This window comes from Saccopteryx bilineata, chromosome 1 (assembly GCF_036850765.1).
Source record: "Saccopteryx bilineata isolate mSacBil1 chromosome 1, mSacBil1_pri_phased_curated, whole genome shotgun sequence".
Classification (NCBI taxonomy): Eukaryota; Metazoa; Chordata; class Mammalia; order Chiroptera; family Emballonuridae; genus Saccopteryx; species Saccopteryx bilineata.
The window spans coordinates 136,947,595-136,971,930 of record NC_089490.1 but is presented as its reverse complement, the minus strand read 5'-3'; the positions used below and the strand labels follow the sequence as shown (position 1 = coordinate 136,971,930).

General features: G+C 48.6%; 1 protein-coding gene across 2 annotated transcripts in view; it reads left to right on the top strand.

Annotated features, from left to right (window-relative positions):
- The window catches only part of BMP1 (bone morphogenetic protein 1), a 44,810-nt gene that overhangs the window by 3,298 nt on the left and 17,176 nt on the right, over nucleotides 1–24,336 (top strand). For both annotated transcript variants that reach the window (XM_066267807.1, XM_066267817.1), the window contains exons 2-9: nucleotides 4,725–4,847; nucleotides 10,608–10,772; nucleotides 10,914–11,031; nucleotides 11,331–11,509; nucleotides 12,868–12,973; nucleotides 14,410–14,534; nucleotides 15,071–15,186; nucleotides 22,942–23,044. In XM_066267807.1, the coding sequence (XP_066123904.1) occupies nucleotides 4,725–4,847; nucleotides 10,608–10,772; nucleotides 10,914–11,031; nucleotides 11,331–11,509; nucleotides 12,868–12,973; nucleotides 14,410–14,534; nucleotides 15,071–15,186; nucleotides 22,942–23,044 (1,035 nt within the window). The remainder of the gene's footprint in view (nucleotides 1–4,724; nucleotides 4,848–10,607; nucleotides 10,773–10,913; nucleotides 11,032–11,330; nucleotides 11,510–12,867; nucleotides 12,974–14,409; nucleotides 14,535–15,070; nucleotides 15,187–22,941; nucleotides 23,045–24,336) is intronic.

The following is a 24,336-nucleotide window of genomic DNA, read 5'->3' as shown; positions in this document are numbered from 1 at the left end:
TTCCCTGGAGAGGTTCCTGGGTCTTCTGGGTGAGACCAGAACAATGGGCAGGACACCGAGCTGGTCTTTGTGTGTGTGCGGGGAGCTGGTTCCACCCAGCCCTCTCTCCCTCTTGCCCTGGGAGATTGCAAGTCTTGATTTCTTATCTATTAGGTTGCCAAACCATCAAGAGGCTCCCACCAAGATTTCCAGCTCCATTTGGCTGCCCTTGTGACTTGGCAGTGACCCCTCAGGGCTCCAGGAGACTTGGAGGCAGGAATTGGGATGCAGTTGCTCCCATAAACAGAGAAGCCCATGGGACTGCACCCCAACCTGTGAGGACCTTTACTTCGGCCTCACCTGGAAGTTCAGAGATCTGCTTTGGGAGATGAGGGGGGCCAGCAGCTCACCAGCCTCATCACCGCGCTCACTCAGAAGCCTCCTGGCCCACGTTTGGACTTCAGGGGGCCTCAGAGGAATGGGTTCCAAGCTCAGGACGCTGAGAAGCAATCCTTTCTCTTGCCAGACCACACCTCCCCTTCAGATACTCTGAATGAGTCACCTGCCCACTTATGCCCCTGCCCCCCTGAGTCACCTCTTTCGGGTGCCCCAAAGGAGGAGGAAAAGACAATCTCCCTGGACTCCAGATGGAGGGGGACCAATAGGACTCACCAGGAGGAAGGAACTCTCAAATATTCTAGTTTCTCCAGAGATTTGAGGGGAGAGGGAATAGAATGTGTTATTGTCCAGACCATTAAACACCTCTTAAGAATATCCAGACGAATCAGCTAATTATCTCTATCATCTCTCTATCCTCGCCCACAGTATATTTCTAAAGGCACCCTTCTCCTTTGGTGGCATGGCCTATGAAATGGAGTATGCACATACAGTTATCTGTGTGTATGAAAACTCTAGGGCTTACACAGTAAGCCTGTTGAGTGTATTTTTGCACACTTGTGGACATACCCCTGCTTAATGGACAAGTCTGTTCAACAATCCATGTGGTACGCTGAGTGCGTGTACGTGTACAGATATGCACCTATGCATAGTGTACGCCTGTGGTTAAGTAATACAAACACTTATATTACTTGACCCTCTTGAACATGTCCCGCCCCAGCTAGAAGCTTGTATTTGTGTGATGGGTCCTGTGTATGTCCAGTACACATGGGGTTGGGGGTTTATCACACTAGATAGCTCCTCTCCCTCCCTGCAGAAGGAGACAGGTCTGTTGCCACACCCTAGGGGAGAAGACTGAAGTCAAGAGGCCAACTTGAAGGATGGGTACATAGGATCCAGTGGGTTCTCTTCTTTCTTCTTCTACTACTGGGACCTGACCATCCAAGGAATAACCACAAGTGCTCTTGGCTGATTTATGGCCAGAAAAACAACAAAAATTTATGATTCCTTGTTGGAAACAATTACTACCCTGACCCTAGCACCAGGGCTTTTTTCCACATAAGGAGGGGAGTCCTGGACTCCTTAGCATCTAGATTTCCTGGAGTCCCCAGGGGAAGTCCCAAATGGGCACAGCCTTCAGACCCAGCCCCTGGCCATAGGCTCTCTAACCCACCTAATTTCTCCCCACCTGCATGGTTCCCACGCATTCTTCAGTCACGACATCCCTAGCACAGGGCGCAGGCTCTGCAGATGAGCTCTGCAGCCAGCCTAGGGCCTGGGCAGTCCTCCACGTGCCCTGTGCTAGTCCCACACTGAGCTAGTCCCACAGGTCAGTATGCTTCTGTACGTGGAATTCAAGGCTCTGCTGCTGAGCACTCGGGGGCTTTATTCAGTCAGGGAGCCACGGTGGGGGAACCAGTGTGCCCTCAGAAAGTGGAGAGCTGAACTTGAGGTTCTGGGATTGATATTAGGGTAATATTTACAGAGTTCATGTACTGGGTACTTACTGTGCTAACGGCTTTGTACTAGCGGCTTCATTTTCATGCCTTCTTTTATGTCAGTAAATCCTAGGAGACATTCTTTTATTAGCTCCTCTTTCTATAAGAAAAAATTGAGGTTTAGAAGAATCTATATGACTTGTCAGCCAAAAGTAGGCAAGGTAGGATTCAAAGACAGATCTGCCTGATTCCAAAGACCTTACTCTTTGCTGTTCTGTTTAAAGAAGAGTCTAAATGCCCAGCCAGACGTGCATATGGTGTTCATGGGTGTGGTTGCATGAGCCTGGAAGTGCAATGTCTGTGCAAAGGTGCAAAGTGTGCAGAGGTACGCGGTGTTCATGTGGCCTGTGAGCGCCTGTGTGAGTGTGGCCTGTAGAAACCCACTTCTGTCTCCTTGGGAGGCACCTCCCATCCCACATCCTTGCTAAGGCCACCTTTGCCTGTCAGCTGAGAGTCATCTGTTGCTGTCCCTTCAGTTGCTGAGCCAAGGGTGACGTTTCAAGTAAGAGAATAGTTTTCATGTGGTGGAGATACTTGGCCATTTACCAGCTGGTGACCTTGGGCAAGTCATTTCTCCTTTGAAGCCCAAGTATTCTACTTTCTAAAGCCAGGGAGGGGGGCCGGAGTCCAGCCACCAGTTTTTATCTCCATGAGCTGGTGATGGTACACTCCTCGGCAGATGTGTGGATGGAGTATGGCTTAATGGGCAGGTACTGGATGGGCCAGGGTTATATGAATGCGTTAATGGGAAAGTACTTCGTCAACTGGAAAGCACCACATAAATTTCAACAGATATTTACACAAGGTGTCATTATTGCTACTCTTACTGGCTTACTGAGTTCAGAAATTGCAATTGGTTTGTGTGTGTTGGAGCATGTGCAGGTGTGTTTTTTAGGACTATTTGTGACTGTTTATTTTTTGATGGGTGTTTGTGTGTAAGTGTCTATTTTTGTGTATATGTATTTACAGTATTGGTTCTACAGAAGTAATGAACCTGGGTGCAGTGAGCCCTGGACAGGGAACCAGTAGGCCTGAGGGTCTCTTGTCTAGCGGCATGGTCTTGGTTAAATCATTTCCCTTCTGGGCTTCAGTTTCTGCATCTAAAAGGGAAGGTTGGCCTAGATAACGGCTAAAACCATTGCCACATTAGGCTGCTGCAGCTCTAGGTCACAGCTACAGGAGAACGTGGATCTGTGAGCGTGTGTTTGCTGGCCCAAAGAATATCAACGTGCTGTCCAGTCCTTCCACCTTTCAGGGCAATGCGGGCTCTGCTCATGTGTGCGGGGATATTTCCGTGACTTTGCGGAGCTCTTGTGTTTGATGACGTGGGTGTGGATGTCACCCTGAGAATGTAGGAATACTAACCCCAAGTGTCTGAGTCTGTGTATGTGTGTGCATACGTGTGTTCACCCAGCTGGCCATCTGGGGAAGAGAAACCTGTGTGTGTACAGGGCCTCAAGGTTAAAACAACTTGTGTCATGCTGCCCGCCAGGCCTCTGTAGCCCGAGATGGGAAGCAGATGTGGCCAGGGTGGAGCTGTAGGGGAGCTGCCTCCACCCAGCCCTGCGGGAAGCTCCTCTTGAGCTCCTTGCACACCGCTCAGCACTGTGGCCTCTGTTTCCTCGTGCTCCTGACTTCTCAAAAAGCAGACAGTTTAGCCTATCTCTCCAGAAATATCTCCCCCAGATTCAGAAATCAAAATGGCCTACTGGGGGCTCTTTTACCCCAGTCTCTTCTTCCTCCAGAGAGGGAACCCTGAAACTCTGAATAGAAGTCATTTGAACTTGACTTGGGGTAGTGGACCCACGATACAGTGTACAGTGTTGTAGAAGTGGGCACCTGAAACCTGTATAATTTTGTTAACCAGTGTCACCCCAATAAATTCAATTAAAAGGAAAAAAAAGTCATTTGAGAACTGTTAGACCTTTTCCTTCTGACTGGGAAGCACTCATCATGTGTCCCGTTTTCATTAAGTTCCTATCTGTTTCATTTTTTATTTCTCTCCTCCCTTCATTATAATTGAAATGGCATTTGTGGAGTGAGTACCACGTGTTCAGCACAGTGCCAAGGTTATAGGCCCATAAGGTAGACAACGTATCATCTGACCTTCTATTTTGTTCATAGCACCCATCACTGTTTGGAATTCTCAAATTTGGTATTTGTTTACTTGTGTGTTGTTGAGGGTTAGCTCCCCACAAGCAGGGCCCTCTTCTCTGTTGGCAATCTCTGGAGGCCCACAGTGGGTCCCTAGTAGGTATTTCCCCACAGTGGGTCCCTAGTAGGTATTTCCCCACAGTGGGTCCCTAGTAGGTATTTCCCCACAGTGGGTCCCTAGTAGGTATTTCCCACAGTGGGTCCCTAGTAGGTATTTCCCACAGTGGGTCCCTAGTAGGTATTTCCCCACAGTGGGTCCTTAGTAGGTATTTGCCACAGTGGGTCCCTAGTAGATATTTGCCACAGTGGGTCCCTAGTAGGTATTTCACACAGTGGGTCCCTAGTAGGTATTTGCCACAGTGGGTCCCTAGTAGGTATTTCCCCACCGTGGTTCCCTAGTAGGTATTTCCCCACCGTGGGTCCCTAGTAGGTATTTTGCTAAAGAATGATGGAATAAATGACATTACTGTCTTCATAGAGCTAACTATCTGGTAGGAGCTAGACATCAGCTTTGCCAGGTTCCCAACTAAAAAGAGAGCATGAGTCTGCCAGGAGGTCCCTCAAGTCAGCCCCATTGCCCGCCTCCCTCGGGGTTTGGAGTAGAGCTGCTGTGGGGGTGGGGAGGCCTATATGTTTGGGCTCTCAGTGCTGGCTCTGAGGACTAACTCGGCCTGTGGTGTTTTCTTTTCTCTCTAGCTGCCTTCCTCGGGGACATTGCCCTGGATGAGGAGGATTTGAGGGCCTTCCAGGTGCAACAGGCCTCGGATTTCAGACAGCGTATGATCCGCAGGTCTTCCATCAAAGCTGCAGGGACACTAGGTATGGACTGGCCCTCCTATGTCCCAGAAGTGGGTTCCAGAATTGGAGAAACAGGGACCCTCCTGGCCTCCTGAGACAGAGGACCTGAGCTTGACCCCAGCGAATGGGCTTGTCTTCCCTTAGGGCAGTGGTTCTCAAACTTTTTGAAGTCGAGGTGCATTTAAAATTCTACAACTAATTGTAAGTGCCCTATAAACAAATTTATGAGAAATATGTTAAATAATGAAGTCAAATATTAAAGAAAAAATATATAAAGTCCAAGCATGCTTTTATGGTAATTAAACAAAATAAATACGACAAAATTAAGTTTATTCTGACATTAAAAAACATTTTTATGTTACATTTTTTGAGTTATGCCTTTTAGAATTTGTAAAAAAGAGGGGTTAGAAAATAAAAGAACAACAAAAAGGTTATCTTTTTATATAGAGAGACACATTCTTAGTCAGATTTAGTAAATTCAGCAGGTCCCTGCACGAAGGCATCAAGTTTTTTCATTCTTTTTTTTTTTTTTAATATTTTATTTATTTATTTTTTAGAGAGAGAGGAGTGAGAGAGAGAGACAGAGAGAGAGAAGGGGGAGGAGCAGGAAGCATCAACTCCCATATGTGCCTTGACCAGGCAAGCCCAAGGTTTGAACCGGCGACCTCAGTGTTCCAGGTCGACGCTTTATCCCACTGCGCCACCACAGGTCAGGCCTTCATTCTTATGTTTATGAGAAACATGAGCCTGGTATGTCCTAGGGATTTCTTCAATGTTTGGGCATATATTTGAAAGGCAAACTCATTTCCTCATCAATGTATTGAAGAATTCCTCTCTTTTTACTCTTAGTTGTGTTGAGGGCAGAAAACCCCCACCATACATGTCATCTTAACTTTACACCAAACAAAGGATAGAAGAAACTTGCCTCCAGTCTTTCCGGGGAACATGGAGGGTAATATAAACAATCCAGCACCACAGCTTAACAGCCTTTTGCAACCTAATCAGGCAAGTGAGGTGGGGGGTTGGGCAGACTGTCAGCTTATTTCTCACACCTCTGTCCCCCAAAAATCCAAACTCCAAAAACCCTGTTGGTTTTTTGGTCCCCAACAGGCACATATTTCTCTGGAATACCATAGGGCGCACCTGGCAGTCTTCTAGAGCGCACACTTTGAGAACCACTGCCTTAGGGTATCTTTGTCCTTTCACCAGAGGAGCAGCAAGGGTAGACAGTCCCAGGAGCTAAGCACTGACATTTTTTTTTGCTTACAGTTTGCAAAGTACTTTCAAAAGCATTACCTAACTTGATTCTCCCCAAACACCTTCAAAGTAGGTGTCAGGACACCTCCCACTCTACAGGAACAGACATTGAGGTTCACAAAGGTAATGTGACTTGCTCAAAATCACAAAGCTAGTCCGTGGTGGAGCTGGGACAGGAACCAAGCCTCCTTTTCCAAATCCAAGGCTCTTTCCTCAGTGCCACAATCCTTCCTGGCTTTTCCTCCTGCTCCCACTGTGCAAGCTTCTATACATCCTCCAAGGCCCATCTTAAGAGCTTCTCTTGTTAAAACTTCCCTGATTGCTCCCCAGACATGATTCCTCCATTTTCTATGTTCTCTCTGCTCTGTGCTTACACTGTTAGCATCTCACTCATTGCACTGTGTTGCAATGATTTGTTTATCTGCCTGTCTTCCCAGCTGGATTCAACGCTATTCAAGGTCAGGGATGGGTCCTTCTTATCCCTGGATGTGGTTCAGGCACCTGACAACCCACCTGGTGCTTGCGAATGGGTAAGAGAATGGGAAGAACGAGGCCTGGGATAGCTCAGGTCTGTCCAGCCTTCTCACTGCCCTGGAGCATAGTCCTGCCAACAAGTAGCTCTCCCATTGCCAAAGGGCACGGATGCTCACCTGAGGCATGTTCTGGGTACATGCCAGGTGGTGCCAGGCAGTTGTCTTATCCAGCATGAAGGAGGACCCTGGCATGGGCAGCCTATGGAGTAAAAGTCAAACTACCCCAGAGAACAGCTGGAATTGGAGGGTGATCTGGTGACTTGTATGCCCGGGCTGTGTGCTGGGGTCATAGCCACATCTGGGGATGTTCCTGGGGAGATGCCCCATGACAGGGAAGAACAGATGATGAAGATCTGTGCCTAGGTAGGGCAGCTGCAGCTCCCAGGGCAGAACATGGGTTGGGACCATGGCCTGGTAACTAGCAAGGCTTGCATGACCTTAGTGGGGTCTCAGAGACATGGTATAAGGGGAGAGCAAATGGAGAAGCTGGATCACCTGGGCTGCCACTAACCTACCACATGACTCTGGCTGGGCAAGTCTTTGGCCTTACTTTCCTCATTATCAGAAGTAGATAGTGACACTTGCCCAGTCCATCCAGAAAAATACTGCGTCAAATGAGAACATGTATTTGGGAATACTTAAAGATGATACCAAGTTTCCTATGTGCCACAATTATGAAGGTTTATTGGATGAGAAGGGAACATTCCTGGTCTCGGGTCCCCACATTCCCTAGGAAATGAGTACAGCCTTGCTCTCTCCGTTGCAGCCCCGCCTCACTATGGCAGCTGTGACTAGATCTGTGGAATAGCCTTACAGTCATTCTATAATGTCACTGCAAACACTGAATTAGTGAATACTAAGCCATTACTCCTAGAAGAAATACAGTTATGTTCCTAACTCATCAGTACATAGCCCTGTCTGGTCACAAAATGTTCCTAACTCATCAGTACATAGCCCTGTCTTATGTGTGTTTCTGTTTAGAGACACCTTTATACTGTACAGTTGCTTCATTGACATTGAACTCATGGCCAACAGCATTATGACTCATGCCTGACCGATACTTATCTAACATGTGTATTTTCTCCAGAAGGCACATCACAACCCTCTTGCACGTACGAACACTAGACAGCACCACGGTGTGGAGGTGGGAAATGGGGTAGAGGGGTCATTTTAAACAGCAAAATCACCAAGAGATAAAATGCAAAGCACATGGCACTAAGTAGACTAAGAAACATATTTGTTTACAGCAGGGGTCCCCAAACTTTTTACACAGGGGGCCAGTTCACTGTCCCTCAGACCATTGGAGGGCCGGACTATAAAAAAAATTATGAACAAATCCCTATGCACACTGCACATATCTTATTTTAAAGTAAAAAAACAAAACTGGAACAAATACAATATTTAAAATAAAGAACAAGTAAATTTAAATCAACAAACTGACCAGTATTTCAATGGGAACTATGGGTTTGCTTTTGGCTAATGAGATGGTCAATGTGCTCCTCTCAGTGACCACCAATGAAAGAGGTGCTTCTTCCAGAAGTGCAGCGGGGGCCGGATAAATGGCCTCAGGGGGCCGCATGCGGCCCATGGGCCGTAGTTTGGGGACCCCTGGTTTACAATATGAGCGCTGAAGCAAGAAGGCAAAGCATGGCCTGATCAGTGATGGCACGGTGGATAGAGCGTCGACACCTGGGACGCTGAAGATCTTGGTTCAAAACCCCAAGGTCACTGGTTTGAGCTCATCTGGCTTGAGCGTAGTTGCTGGCTTGAGGGCAGGATTAGCCTACATGATTTCAAGGTCACTGGCTTAATCCCAAAGGTCACTGTCTGGAAGCCCAAAGGTCGCTGGCTTGAAGCCCAAGTTCACTGGCTTGAGCAAGAAGTCACAACTTGGCTTGAGCCCCCTAGTCAAGGCACATATGAGAAGCAACCAATAAACAATTAAAAGTGACACCACTATGAGTCAATGGTTCTCATATCTCTCCCTTCCTGTCTCTTTAAAAAAAAAAGAAGAAGAAGGAGTCAAGCATCACCTTGCTCACCCTCAGCTGGGAAGGTGCACATTGGTGATTCAAATTTTTCCCTGCTTTGTGCATGTCAGCAGATGATCATGAAAGAGCTGAGAGACTAAGGATAAACCAAAGAAGCCACGTTGAGACTGGCTTTTACATCTTCTAACTTGTTTTGGAATTACCTATGTAGCTATCTCATTTCCTCTATCCTCTAGTGCAGTGGTTCTCAAAGTGTGTGCCAGGGTGCACTGGTGCACCCTAGAAGATTTCCAGGTGAGCCTTGTGGTATTCCATAGACATATGTGCCTGTTGGGGACCAAAAAAACCAACAGGGTTTTTGGAGTTTAGATTTTTGGGGGACAGGTGTAGGAAATTGGCTGTAAGCTAACAGTCTGCCCAACCCTAACCTCACTTGCCTCGTTAGGTTGCAAAAGGCTGTTTAGGCCCTGGCTGGTTGGCTCAGTGGTAGAGCGTCGGCCTGGCATGCAGGAGTCCCGGGTTTGATTCCCGGCCAGGGCACACAGGAGAAGCACCCATCTGCTTCTCCACCCCTCCCCCTCTCCTTCCTCTCTGTCTCTCTCTTCCCCTCCCGCAGCCAGGGCTCCATTGGAGCAAAGGTGGCCTGGGCGCTGGGGGTGGCTCCGTAGCCTCTGCCTCAGGCGCTAGAATGGCTCTGGTTGCAACAGAGCAACGCCCCAGATGGGCAGAGCATCGCCCCCTGGTGGGCATGCCGGGTGGATCCCGGTTGGGCACATGTGGGAGTCTGTCTGACTGCCTCCCCATTTCCAACTTTAGAAAAATACAAAAAAAAAAAAAAAAAGGCTGTTAAGCTGTGGTGCTGGATTGTTTACACTACCCCCGTCTTCCCCGGAAAGACTGGAGGCAAGTTTCTTCTATCCTTTGTTTAGTGTATCCTTTGTTTAGTGTAAAGTTAAGATGACATGTATGGTGGGGGTTTTCTGCACTCAACACAATTAAGAGTAAAAAGAGAGGAATTCTTCAATGCATTGATGAGGAAATGAGAGTTTGCCTTTCAAATATATGCCCAAACATTGAAGAAATTGCTAGGACACATCAGGCTCATGTTTCTCATAAACACAAGAATGAAAAAACTTGATGCCTTCGCGCCGGGGCCTGCCGAATTTACTAAATCTTACTAAGAATATATCTATATATATAAAAAGATAACTTTTTTGTCATTTAAAAAATTTTTTAACCCTTCTTTTTACAAATTCTAAAAAGCATAACAAAAAAATGTAACATAAAAATGTTTAATGTCAGAATAAACTTAATTTTGTTGTATTTATTTTTTTAATTACCATAAAAGCACGCTTGGACTTTATATATTTTTTCTTTAATATTTGAAAATTATTTAACATATTTCTCAGAAATTTGTTTATAATGCACCTACAATTAGTTGTAGGATTTTAAATGATCCCCGACTTCAAAAAGTTTGAGAACCACTGCTCTAGTGTATGACATACTCTCTAATGACAACATCAAAATTTTGGTCATGTTTGCATCACCCTAAGACTTTAATACAGTGTTTTTGCTCTCAGTTACCTATTTTGAATTATCTTGAATATCTATGAAAAATGAGTAACTTTTTTTAAAGTGGGGGTGGGGGGTATGATGAGAATGTAATAAATGTTTAACCCTAGAAGTTGCAAATAAAATAAAAAAACTGAACTTCAATCTAGGAGATAAATATAAAGTATTCTTTATAAAAGTAAGTTTAGATGTGATATAAATGGTGGATAGCTCCCTACCATTAAACTTGATTTTAAGTTAAATTTCAAATAAAATAGTCTCATCAGCTCTTAAAGAAAGAGCTAAGGGGATCACTGATTTGGGGGATGCAAATAACTTGTAGTGAGTGGATAAATATGGAATCTTCCAAGATGAAGATTGATTATGTTCCCCCCCCCCCCCCGCCCTTTCACTCACTTGCTACCAATGTCTAACTCTTTCAATTCCAGGAAACTCCTCTATCCCCAATTGCCAGCATGCTAATGGGCAGCCTCAGAGGAAAAGCCCAGGGAGGTGGAGAAGCAGGTCCCGGAGCAGGAGGGCAGCAACGTCCAGACCAGAGCGTGTGTGGCCCGATGGGGTTATCCCCTTTGTCATTGGGGGAAACTTCACTGGTGAGTGAGATGTTGGGGCAGCCCTGGCATGCATCTTGGTGTGAGTGGTACCTTCTGTCTATCAGGCAGGAACTCTTGAGCAGTGTGTGGAGGCAGGCCCACCAGGACAGTCTGACAGCCTGGCCTCCCTCCTCCTGGCAGGCAGCCAGAGGGCAGTCTTCCGGCAGGCCATGAGGCACTGGGAGAAGCATACCTGTGTTACCTTCCTGGAGCGCACTGACGAGGACAGCTATATCGTATTCACCTATCGACCCTGCGGGTGAGCAGGGGCTCTTGGGCACTGTACCCTCAACTATGGCCCCAAACCATGTTCTGCCCTGGGCACTGCAGCTGCCCCATCCCGGCACAGCTGTGCGTCATCTGTTCCCTCCTGCTAGGGGGCATCTCCCCAGGAACGCCCCCAGATGTGGCTGCAACCCAGCACACAGCCCCGGCATACCTGTTTAGGCCCCTCCCCTGCCCCTCTGCTCCCCGCCCCCCTGGCAGCCTAGCCCGGCCCCTGAGTGGATGCACTCCCCCAGCTCGGGACCGCCCCCCTGAGCTGGCCCCGCCCTCCAGGTGCTGCTCCTACGTGGGTCGCCGTGGCGGGGGCCCGCAGGCCATCTCCATCGGGAAGAACTGTGACAAGTTTGGTATCGTGGTCCATGAGCTGGGCCACGTCATCGGCTTCTGGCATGAGCATACGCGGCCCGACCGGGACCGCCATGTCTCCATCGTGCGCGAGAACATCCAGCCAGGTATGCACTTCGACCTGGGGGAGAGGGGTGTGGTAGGGGGCGGGCCTTGTTGCTCCTGTCCCAGCCCCCTCTCCAGGCCCCTCTAGCCTTTCACCTTTAGTCAACTCAGCATATAGTCCCAGCCCTGCCCAGGGCCCGAGGTTGGTCCGGATCTTTCCCCTGAGGCATCCACTCCGGCCAGTAGCAGCTCAGGGACCACACAGATCAGTTGTAGTGCTACTTTGGGGAGCTGTGTCCAGGTCATTGACACAGGGACCATCCCTAGCAGCCAGAACACAGCTGGCTTTCAGGATGGGACTTGGGAAGAGATCAGCCTAGCTCCCATGCTGCCTCAGGCTTCCTTTTTATTTTTACCTAGTCTTTTGCTCTTTGCCTATTCTGTCCTCTAAGACAGCGATTTTCAACCAGTGAACCTCAAGAACCTTTAAAACATGTAGTACCTGACTAGTCAGAGGCACTGACTTCTTTTCCCTTAGATTGTCAACTTAAAAAATGACAACAGCGCCTGACCAGGCAGTGGCACAGTGGATAGAGTGTCAGACTGGGATGTGGAGGACCCAGGTTCGAGACCCCGAGATTGCCAGTTTGAGTGCGGGCTCATCTGGCTTGAGCAAAAAGCTCTCCAGCTTGGACCCAAGGCTCAAGCAAGGGGTTACTCAGTCTGCTGAAGGCCCGCGGTAAAGGCACATATGAGAAAGCAGTCAATGAACAACTAAGGTGTTGCAACGAAAAACTAATGATTGATGCTTCTCATCTCTCTCCGTTCCTGTCTGTCTGTCCCTATCTATCCCTCTTTCTGACTCTCTCTCTGTCCCTGTTAAAAAAAAAAAAAGACAACAGCCTACACAACAGTAGCCATCTGGTGTGAATGAGTCAAAAGTATACTTTTCTTTTTGTTAGATCTGCAAAAACTATAATACATATATTTTGGTATGCCTGAGAATGTTAGTCATTAGCTTATGGTGCCATGAGAGGAAAAGGTTGAAAGTCACTGCTCTAGGGGTTTTTCTCTCTCCTTTCTCCTGGCTGTGCTCTCTCCCTGCCTTCCTGTTCCTCCCTCTCTCCCCAGGCCTCCTCCACTCTGCACTACTTTCATATCGCTGTGCTTCTAGAATGGGTGCTTCCTTCCCATACTCCCTTGAGCCTTCCTTGCAGCAAGTTCTCCACCCCACCCCTCTGCTGGACACTCTTCTAGAGACCTGCCCCTCCCCCCAGGCTTCCCTTGGCTGCTCCCTGGACCCTCAGGTAGGGGGGCACCTCTCAAGTACAGGGAAGACCCCATCTTCCACCCTGTATCCCACACAGACCTTCTCCCCCTCACCCCCCTCCATACCCTTTTCCTGTCCTGGTCTTCTCAGGGCAGGAGTATAACTTCCTGAAGATGGAGATCCAAGAGGTGGAGTCCCTGGGGGAGACCTACGATTTTGACAGTATCATGCACTATGCCCGGAACACATTCTCCAGGTGAGAGATTGTCCTGGCCTCCACTGGGGCAAGCCAGCTCTGCCCTTTGTGGGCTGGCAGCTGCAGCCCTCAAGCAGAGAGCCCATGGGTGCTGTCTGCCCTGCTGCCTTCTCCTACCATGGGCCATGGCAGAGCTGGGACTCACAAAGCCTAGGTTCCTCACTTAGAGCTGCATACACCGAGGGTACCTGGCCCATGAGGCCGAAATCCAGCTATTCTACAGGCGGTGGTGCTGTGGCCCGGAACTGCATCTGCCCAAAGGGGCTGAGCTTATCCCCTCTCTGAAGACCAAAGGGGGAGTATTTTTCTAATTGGAAGCACCCTTTCCTGATATGTCTGCCCTTTTTTTTTTTTTTTTTTTGGTTAATTGATTAATTTGCACAGAGATTGGCTCCTGCCCTGGACCAAATCCCTCAACACCTCGCAAGCACATGCACACCTACTCTTTATTCTGGGCCCAGGTTCCCAAAGTCACAACTAGAACCCGGAGGTGATGGGCCAGCCGCCCCCACTCCAGCTTCGCGGAAGCCTAGTGTGGGAACCAACCTCATCCTCCTCATGCTCCTTCCCGCCTGGCCTTTCCCATGCCTGGCTCTTTCTTCATCCTATATCTGCCCTTCGGCTCTGTTCCAGACAGTGGCCCTTCCCCCCTCCTCAGTCCTCCTTCTAGACTCACTCTTCCTGCCTCCTGACCTGAGGACAGAGACCAAGGAATGGTGGTGAGGTCACCCTGCCCCCCACACCCATAGCCCTCCCTGAACATTTCCCACCACATTTCTCCCCACTCCCTGCTGAGTCCCTCCCAGCTGGTATGAGTCAGGGGCCCTGGGGAGGTGAAAGGCTGTCTGCCTCCACTCCTCTCACATAGAAACACCCAGGCTTTCAAAGGCAAGAACTAGGAGGACAGGAGACATGGACAGATCAGGAGGTGGTGAGGCTGTCCCCAGGGTCTGGTTTGGTCATGGTGGAACCTGCCCTTTGGCCTTGTCCCAGGTGCTGTCAGAAGCAGCCATGCCAACAGGGTAAAGCGTTGGCGCGGGTTCATCCTGGGAGAACTGAAGCCAGGGCTGATTCAGCCCAGGGGCTGCAGAAGCAAGGGCCAGGTAGGGCTGGAGACATGTCCAAAGCTCTCCTAGTGCTGGGAGTCAGGACCAGACTGAGCTGGATGTCAGTGGGTCCCCAGGGCATCCTGGTCCTGTGTCCCTGACTTCCCAAAGTATTCCTGGGGCTCCCCCACACTCCTGTGCTGTGGCTGCCACGGAGCAGGGTGGCTGCTGGTCAGTGGCCAGCATAATGACAGGGTGAGATGTCTCCACCCGTTCCTGACCCTGCTGAGGAATGTCTGGGCTCTGGCAAGGTTGTGACCTTGAGCACACACAGGCACGCCACCACTCCTTCCATCAGATTCTCACCCAGATCGGGCTTGTCCTTCTCAGGGGCATCTTCCTGGACACCATTGTTCCCAAGTACGAGGTGAATGGGGTGAAACCTCCCATCGGCCAAAGGACCCGGCTCAGCAAGGGGGACATCGCCCAGGCCCGCAAGCTCTACAAGTGCCCAGGTCAGGGCAGGGAGGGACGGGCCCCAGGCAGGGAGAGGCCAGGACCTGGGACCAAGAAGGCTAAGTTAAAGCTGTGAGCCTTAGAGAAGGCTGAGGCTACCTGGTGAAGGGGGTCCCAGGGAGGGCCAATGTTCCACTTATGGACCAAACTGATGCTAGGATCAAGTAGTAGTCAAGTGTTGAGCCACCCACCTTCTGAGGATTAGGGCACCAGGGACAGAAAATGGGGAGAGCAGGGCAGTTCTTAGGGAGTGAGGACAAGTGAGGCCCACCGAAGGAGCCTGACTTTAACTCTGGAACCTAGTTGCCTTGACAACAGGGCATTCTGCAGCACTAAGCAGAGTGGTAGGATGGTGTAAGTTTATCTGTGGAGAGAAGGAAGTGGATCTTAAAGGGACAGGACCACCCAGATTTCCCCCTCTCCTCAGCCATGTTACTCCCCTGCAAGGATGCCAGAGCTCAGCCTGGGGAAGCCAGAAGTTTAGGAGGATTGGGCCCCTGCAGCCAACCACCCGGTCATTTTCTTTCCTTGACAGCCTGCGGAGAGACCCTACAAGACAGCACAGGCAACTTTTCCTCTCCTGAGTACCCCAATGGCTACTCCGCCCATATGCACTGCGTATGGCGCATCTCCGTCACACCTGGGGAGAAGGTAACTGAGCATCCCTACTCTGCCAGGACTTCAGAATAGGACCACTTAGTCAGTGTGGCTGCGAGTGACGTACCTGGGGACTGTAGACCCATCTACCCTACAAGAATGACACAGCACTGCAGTGAGAAGGGGCCTCCACTCATAGTTATAAATGAAGCTGAACTCGCAGATGGTACTTCACTATGAGCCAGACTCTTTTCTAAGTGTTTCTGAGATCCACTCCCAGGCTTTTTACATGGTTGGACCTCTTGCCCACCTCTGGACATTCATGTTCTTAGTATTTTTATTGCTCCCAAGAGTCAGCTTTAAGACTTTCTTTCTCTCGGTTGGAACTAGGTACTTAATGTGCAGCTGCACCTTGCATAGCCTTGAGCCTGATTAGATGTTATTAGTGGTCAGTCACATTGCTCAGTCCAGCAGCACTCAAGAACGTTTTGATCAGAATTGCACCTTCCAGCAGGTAGCCACCCTTTGTACTGTGCCATGAGCTCATTTGATAAGCATTCCTTCTGGGCCTTCAAAACCTGGTCTTTGATCGAACTACTGAATAGGACATGAATCAAAGCATGGGCAGGCTTTTTTGGACAGAGTTGTTCCACCTGCTATGATACCATTTAACGTCATTACCAGCCAGCCGCAGGTCACTACCTAGTTGACCAGGATGTAAGCTTTTTTCTGAGACCGCACCTTTGTCATCTTTATATCCCTGTCACAAGAAGTGGTTAATAAATGCCTAATACATAGATGGATTGCCTTACCAAATCAAGTCCACTGATCCACTATTCAGTAAAACACCTTTTAAAAAGGAAGTGAAAATTTGTGACGTGCTTTGTTTCAAGTGAACCCAAACTGGCTCCAAACATCAAGTATTTCTTTTCTAAATGGTCACAGACCGTCTGTTTAATTGGGGATTGACATTCAATGCTCAGTGGTTTGCAATTCCTGGAATTCCCTCCAAACCCTTCTTACAACACACATGCACACACCACGTACACTTCTCTGCTAAGACTGGGAAAGCTTTTGCTCTGAGTTCTCAAGATTAAAGACACTGATCACATCTGCAAGTTATTTGAACTCTTGCATCATTTTTGAGCCTAGACACGAGAACTAACTTAGAGAGATGCTCACTGGCTCTCCTTCTGTGTTACTGAGCTTCCATTTCCTTTCCAAACGATGTTTATTTTATTTTTGTAATTTGAAGATGATTTCATTAATGACAGGCTTCTACTGTGGGTTGAGTAATGTCATCATCTCCCTTGGATGGTAATGTCTACCATCTTCCCTCAAAAGCGAACCCATCCCTTCCTTGTTCTTGTTCTGAATATAACTTTAAACTTACAGTCCTTTCTGCTGCTTTGTACTGATCAGGCCCTGGTTTCCTTTATTCCTCTGCAGAGGGTCTTCACTATTTCAGCCTTTGGAAATGTCACCAAAGATAATGATGATAATAACAGCAACTAATGATTATTGAGCCTATGATTGGCCGGCCTTGTGTTAAGATCTTTATGTGTTATATCTTTTTTTTTTTTTTTTTTTTACAGAGATAGAGAGAGAGTCAGAGAGAGGGATAGACAGAGACAGACAGACAGGAACACAGAGTGATGAGAAGCATCAATCATCAGTTTTTTGTTGCGACACCTTAGTTGTTCATTGATTGCTTTCTCATATGTGCCTTGACCGTGAGCCTTCTGCAGACCGAGTAACCCCTTGCTCAAGCCAGCTACCTTGGGTCCAAGCTGGTGAGTTTTGCTCAAACCAGATGAGCCTGCGCTCAAGCTGGCGACCTCAGGGTCTCGAACCTGGGTCCTTCCGCATCCCAGTCTGACGCTCTATCCACTGCGCCACTGCCTGGTCAGGCTTGTGTGTTATATCTTTTAATTAGCACAACAACAGTATAGGCCTGTCACTAATGATATTGTCATTTTGCATATGAGAAAACAAACTTGGAAAAATTAAGTAACTTGCCCAAGATCACAATAGACCTAAATTATGACACAGAAGTCGGCAATTGCAATAATATGTGCATTCTAAAATCCTGTTGTCCCATTTCAGCCATTCCTGAAGTGCCCATCAACAAAACTGTGTCCCCACTGGTGCCTGGCCCTGGGGATGGAAAGGTGCAGGGACAGCCCCCAGCCCCGAGAAGCATAGAACAGGGACAGCATTGCTTTCTTTCCTGTTCGGGAGGTTTGCTGAGTGGGCGGGGCTATGGTAGGTTGGTCCGGATCTGCTTCTTCCCCTCTTGCTTTGGGCTGATGTGGGCTGGCCCTAGTCTAGTGGGCAGACGGCCTTGCCCCAGGAACCTTTCTTTGCCTCCGTCCTGCTCCCTCTATAATTCCCAAAAAACTTCCCATCCTTTTTCAGAGATCTGCCTGGAGGTCCAGGGAGAGATGTGGACTGTAGATAAAAATTCAAGGTTGATCAGTGCATGATTGGAGAAATGCGAAAAATCCACCCATGGTCCTGGATGAAATTGTAGAGTTGAAACTAAACCAAAGATGAACCCTGGGGGATAGAAAATTTTAAGGGCCTGCAGAGGCTGGGAGGCTGGAAGAGGAAGGATGACCTCATACAATAATGATGGCTACTCTTTGTTATTTAACAATTATGTGCCAGGTGAAGTATCAAGCATCCTACATGTGTGATCTCATTATTCCTCATGATGGTCTTGTGCTGTGGGTGTCCCTGCTGGACAGATGAGGGAGCCAAGGCTCAAAGGGTGTGAGTAAATCTGCCTAAGTTTACACAGCAGTTGCGGTTCAATTCTAGGACTGTCTGACTCCAAAGTCTACACTCTTTCAACAGTAAACCTTAAATAAACCCACCTGCATTGGCTGATGGACTTTGACATCTTTTTGGCTGCTGAGAGGTTGTTTTGCACAGGCTTCCCAGTTCTCAGCTTATTGCCAGATATGTGAACTTATCCTGTACAACTGTGCAAGTCAGGATGAGAAACAGCCACTTTAGAAGGTTTTTTGGGGTTCCCAAGTCTCTACACTGCACAGAATTAGCAGCTGCCCAAGAAGGATTTACAGTGTTTCCCAAGCAATGAAGCCAGCCTGAAGGAGCAGGAGAGGCGTACAAAGGGAGATCATGGTCATATGTTGCAGAGGAGCAAGAAGATAAAAACTTGAAATGCCTTTTGAGTTTACTAGAATCCACTCGCATTCTCATTCCTGTCTTCTGATATACTGCCTAGTCTTCAAGGCCCAAACCAAAGTCTTCTCCCCTGTTACACCTTCCCTGGCCCCCAACCTTCTGCTCTGCAATGGGCAGAGATGGACCTTCTCTCCTCTGCAAGACCTGTGCTGAGTCCTCCTCTAAGTCCTGCATCTCAAGCGCTGCAGGGTGTGGAGCAGTGAGGATGAAAGGAAAGTTGATACTCATCTTTGCACAGCTGTTAGGCAAAGTTGATTGGCAGGTGTGAGGAGGCTGCATGTAGTAGTGGTTAAGGGTGTGAGTTTAAGAGTCAGAGTGCCTGGGTTTGACTTCCAGTTGTGCTCCTTACTGAGGAAGTTGCTTAACCTCTTTGTGCCTTATTTGTTTCCCCATTTGTAAAATGGGCCTGGTGATAGTCCAGCCTCATGGGGTTGATTTGAGGATGAAACAAGGTGCTGTACATAACGTGCTTAGAGCACAGCCTGGCATATGATGGGAGATTAGTCCGTGTCAGCCGCTGTTTGCCATTCTCTGTCCTTCATATTGAATGAGTGAGCCTGGCCAACTTCCCCAGGGCCCATCTGCCTCCCTCTCACTTCCAGGATTCTGGTCTGAACTATTTCAGATGTCAAAATATCTCAAGACGGCCAGGGCACACAGGAGAAGCGCCCATCTGCTTCTCCACCCCTCCCCCTCTCCTTCCTCTCTGTCTCTCTCTTCCCCTCCCGCAGCCAAGGCTCCATTGGAGCAAAGATGGCCCGGGCGCTGGGGATGGCTCCTTGACCTCTGCCCCAGGCGCTAGAGTGGCTCTGGTTGCAACAGGGCGACACCCCGGAGGGGCAGAGCATCGCCCCCTGGTGGGCGTGCCGGGTGGATCCCGGTCGGGCACATGCGGGAGTCTGTCTGACTGTCTCTCCCCGTTTCAGCTTCGGAAAAATACCAAAAAAAAAAAAAATCTCTCTCTCTCTCTCTCTCTCTCTCTCTCTCTCTCTCTCTCAAGAAACTTAACTCTAATAGTGAAAGGAACACTTGTGGAATGGTGTACATGGTTGTATGTATGTGCAACATATATATATATGTTGTGTGTATGACATATACGTGTGTGAGACGTTGTTATAAACTTTACCTATATTAATTCAGTTTAGCTATATTAATTGCATATTTACCCCTCAGTCTTATGAGACAGGTACTGCTACCATTACCATCTTACAAATAAGGAAATGGAGGCACAGAGGAGGTGAATGATGGGCCTAAGATTGAAGCCGGACTGGGGGTCCCGGGGTTCGGCGTGTTTTCTGAATCTTGGTGTGTCCTCTGAATCTCTCGTTGAGGGCATCCAACGAACAAGGAGTAGTGCCCACACACGGGGGCACCCCCAGACTCCACACCGTGTATCCTGTTTAATCCCCCCGCTCCCTAGCGGAGTCGTTAGGGCCATCTCCATTTTTCAGATGAAGACACTGGGGCACCAAGACGTCAAGCCGCAGGCCCAGTGTCACTGGCCAGGAAGTGGTGGCGCTGGTCAGGTTTTCTTTGGCAACAGGCTGTGTCTCTGCCACTAGAGCATAGCTGTTTCCACATGACAAGTTGTTACAACTTTTAATTAGACACCTCCAGTCTCAATATAGCCGAGGCTGCACCTCCCGTTAAGATGCCCTCGACCGCCAGCACGGGTCTGTCCCTCCCATGCGAGGCAGCCACTGGTTCCTCCTGCCACGGAGGAAGTCTGGGGTGGGCCCTGGGGCTTCTGTCAGCTGGGTGTGCAGTTTCTCCTTCAGAGGGCCTGAGCTGGTCTACCCTGGACAGAGTCAGGATTTTTTCTGAGGAGGAGGGGACAGCTGCTGCCATTCTTAGCACAGCTGCTGAGCAAACTTGATTGGCAGGCCCAGAGAGGCCATATCGGGTAGTGGTTAGGGGTGTAAGTTTAGTGTCCAAAGTGCCCTCACTAGGCCCTCTGTATTTCTTCTTCCATCCAGCAACTTTTTTTCTTTAAAAAAAAATTTTTTTTTAATTATTCATTTTAGAGAGGAGAGGGAGAGATAGAGAGAGAGAAGGGGGGGAGGAGCTGGAAGCATCAACTCCCATATGTGCCTTGACCAGGCAAGCCCAGGGTTTCGAACCGGTGACCTCAGCATTTCCAGGTCGACTCTTTATCCACTGCGCCACCACAGGTCAGGCCATCCAGCAACTTTTTAAAAGATATTTTTGTTGTTTGTTGAATATAAGATAATGTACATGTTGTAAAAATTTTGAATACTATAGAAAATAGAGTAAAAAGTGAATATTCTCTCCTGGGTCCTTCTCCAAATCCCACTCCTCAGAGGCGACTAAGCATTAGTAACACTCGGGTTGTCCTTCTAGAACCTTCTAGGTACACATGTGTATATGCATGGTCTTATGTTAACTTGCCCTTCACTCATCAGTAAATCATGGTCATCATTCCGTGTTGGTGCATATAGGTCTACCTCAATATTTTCATGGCTGTTTAGCATGCCACTGTCTTGATGTCCCTTAATTTAATTATTTAGTCATCCTTGCAGGGCTCTAGTGGTTATGGATGATAAGGACTAGGGCCTGTGCTATATGAAGCTGAGCAGGGACAGAAAGGGAGGGAGAGGAGGTCATGGAAGGGAGAGATCAGGAAATGGATAGGATCGTCTAGCTCAGCGATTTTCAACCCTTTTCATCTCATGTCACACATAAACTAATTACTAAAATTCCGCAGCCCACCAGAAAATATATTTTTTGATGATCTGACAAAAAAATAATAGATCTAATTTTGATTCATGCACACCAGACAGCTATTGTTGTGCTGGCTGTTGTCATTTTTTAACTTGACAATATAAGGGAAAAGAGGTCAGTACTCTTGGCTGTAAATAGGTATTGCATGTTTTAAAAATTCTGGCACAGTGGTTGAAAATTGCTGATCTATGTGGATATGAAAATCACTGAGTTCTGATGGGGTCAGTGTTAGAATGACCATGAGCCAGAGCGCTGCCTTGACTGGCCACAGGTCACAGCATTGACACTGACTGCTGGCCGTAGTCGCCAGCACCTGCTTTGGGACCTTTTTCATTGTGGCCGTCTTTCCTGTCTGCCTGTAACTCTGCCGTAATCCAGAGGGGAGACAGACCTCCTTGTCCCCTTCGCCAACAGGAAACCCAGCTGGCACATAAAAGGTGGGCCTCTCGGCCTTCCCTTTGTGTGTCCACTGCATACTCCTCGCCAGTCACAGTGAACTGTTCCCTGGAGTCTCTGCTTGTTGGACCGAGCATACCCAACAGGCATTAGGGCTCATTCTGGAAACAACTAAGGAGTTTCCCTTTTGGCCCTGGCCAGTTGGCTCAGTGGTAGAGTGTGGGCCCAGCGTGTGGATGTCCCGGGTTTGATTCCCGGTCAGGGCACACAGGAGAAGTGCCCATCAGCTTCTCCACCCCTCCCCCTCTTGCTTTTTTTTCCTCTCTCTCTCTTTTCTCCTCCCCACCTGCAGACAAGGTTTGATTGGAGCAAGTTGGCCCAGGCACTAAGGATGGCTCCATGGCCTCCACCTCAGGTGCTAAAAAATGGCTCTGGTTGCAACAGAGCAAGGGCCCCAGATGAGCAGAGCATCGCCCCCTAGTGGGCTTGCCGGGTGGATCCCAGTGGGGGCTCATGTGGGAGTCTCTCTCTGCCTCCCCTCCTCTCACTAAAAAAACCCCCAAAAAACATTTGTTTCTTTACCTATGAATGTGCCCACCTACTGGGAGTGTTGGTACTTAGCAAGGGCTTGGACTCCCCCCCCCCCCCCAGGATTGTGATGAACATTTGATGAGCTCACAGGCTGAAATGAGTTCATGAATGAGGGACACTTAGGGCAGTGCTTATACCTGTGAGGTACTGAATCACCGTGAGATGTTCTTCCTCATTTTACACACGAGGTAGCTGAGGATCAGAGAAGTTGGGCAATTTACCCAAGGACTCACAGCAGTAAAATGCTAAGGGAGATCCAAAACCAGGCCCATGTGACTGGAGTCAGTTTTTTCACTAATTGGTTTTTCCATGCATATACTTCATCTTTCTAAGTCCTAAGCTTCTTGAAAGGGATGCACATGCCCCTCTGCAGTTAGCATGACCCCTTCCCCAGAATCTGTTGAGCAAATATGTGATGGTGGAGAACTCTGCCAGTCTTCTTCTGCTGCTTCTCTCCAGACCCTTCATTCCCATTTCCAACCCCCGTACCACATGCCACTAGGCCCTTCCTCTTGCCAAGGGGACCTCTTCCCTCTAAAGGAGCTGTGATTTATATGATTTACATGGAACCCAAAGCAATGGCCCCTTACTAAGGGGATCAGTAAACTGAACCTGCTAGTCTCATACTCATTGTCACAATGCTATGCATTTTAAGTGAGGACTGCCCCAGGGGTGGGGGGTTATCTGGAAGAATGCTGACTGAAACTGGGAGGAGGGATATTCCTGTGCCCAGGAACCCCTCTTTGGAGCCCTTACCTATTTATTACCCACAGCAAACCACCTCACAAAGGCAGGGCAGTGGTCGTGGGGCTGGAGGATGAGGTCCCCGAGGTGTAGGGAGCAACGTTCCGCCTCCCATTTCCCTAGATCATTCTGAACTTCACATCCATGGACTTGTACCGCAGCCGCCTATGCTGGTATGACTACGTGGAGGTCCGGGATGGCTTCTGGAGGAAGGCGCCCCTCCGAGGTAATGCAGTAGCCCGCCCTGCCTCCTCTGCCACTGATTCCTTCTTAGAGTATTTCATTCTGCCCCGAGACCCAGTGGTTGGCCATGAGAAACACCCTGTGGTGGGAACCGTGCCTGCTGGCTGCATCAGTAACTGCTACAGCTGTGTGACTTTGGTCAAGTCCCTTTCCCAGTCTGGACCTCAGGATCCTTGGTCCAGGCTTCTGGGTCTCCCTCTTGACATCTGTCAGTGTATGGGAGGGGACAGCCATTTGAGTTGACAGAAATAGACAGTGTTCTGTACATCCCCCTAGGTCCAGGCTTTCTTCCTTATCTGGGCCATTTCAGAGGCTTCCTTCTCTCTGTCTGTAGGATCTGGCCTGGTACAGCACGAGGGCACAGTGGCCCACGCTCATTCGCACAGGGTTCTTTGCTCCTGGGAGGGGGATGAGTAAGTAAGGCATGAGTAGGTCAGAACCACAGTGCAGAGTTGCTAAAATAAATATCAAGTTAGGTCACAGAGAGGCGTTCTAAGAGGGTATTGGCATTAAGCATGAGGAGCTGTGTGACAGGATCCAGGCCACTCAGAACTGTGTTAGCATTAGATCTGTGTCCCATGGCCTGTGCCTGTAGCCAGCTGACAGATCCTTGCCAATCATATCCCCCCCCCCCCAGTTTCTGACGTCTGAAATTTCTTATTAGTTCCCTGAAGCAGCTGTTATTACAACACTTCCTCCTACAGATGTGTGAGCATTTCCAAGAGTGCAGCTGATTTTCCTGACTCACATTCCTAGGACTGTCCCTTGCCTAAAGTTGGGAAACACCCATGTTGTTAGGAACACACAGGCATCCCTGGTTGATCCGTCCCAATGAAGCATTCCACAGATGGCCCGACTCATCCGCTCGTGTGGATTCTTGTCGGGTTTTATTTCAAAGACGGCATTTTCTAAATCAGTCCTCAGATGATCTTGGGATTTATCTGCGGTCCCGTAGTATCCCCTGCATTTTGATCAAGTGACACACTTTGTAATGTACAAGGAAAACTGTGTTGTTTGTTTGTTATTGTTTACATTACGATCAAATAAGATAAGTAACAGTGGCAATGCGCTCTTTAAAAATAGGAAAGAAAACACCTGTCCAGTTGGTTATTGTGAGGAGTTACCTTTCCTCTCAGAAATAGACTCATATCCTACCCCTCAAGTGCATGAAATCTGCTAGACGGGGCCTCTCTCTGGTTCTTCAAGGCCAAACTGGATCTTGGACCAGACACAGGCCCATTGGAGGCTGTGGTCTTGGAAATGTGTGGCCAATGC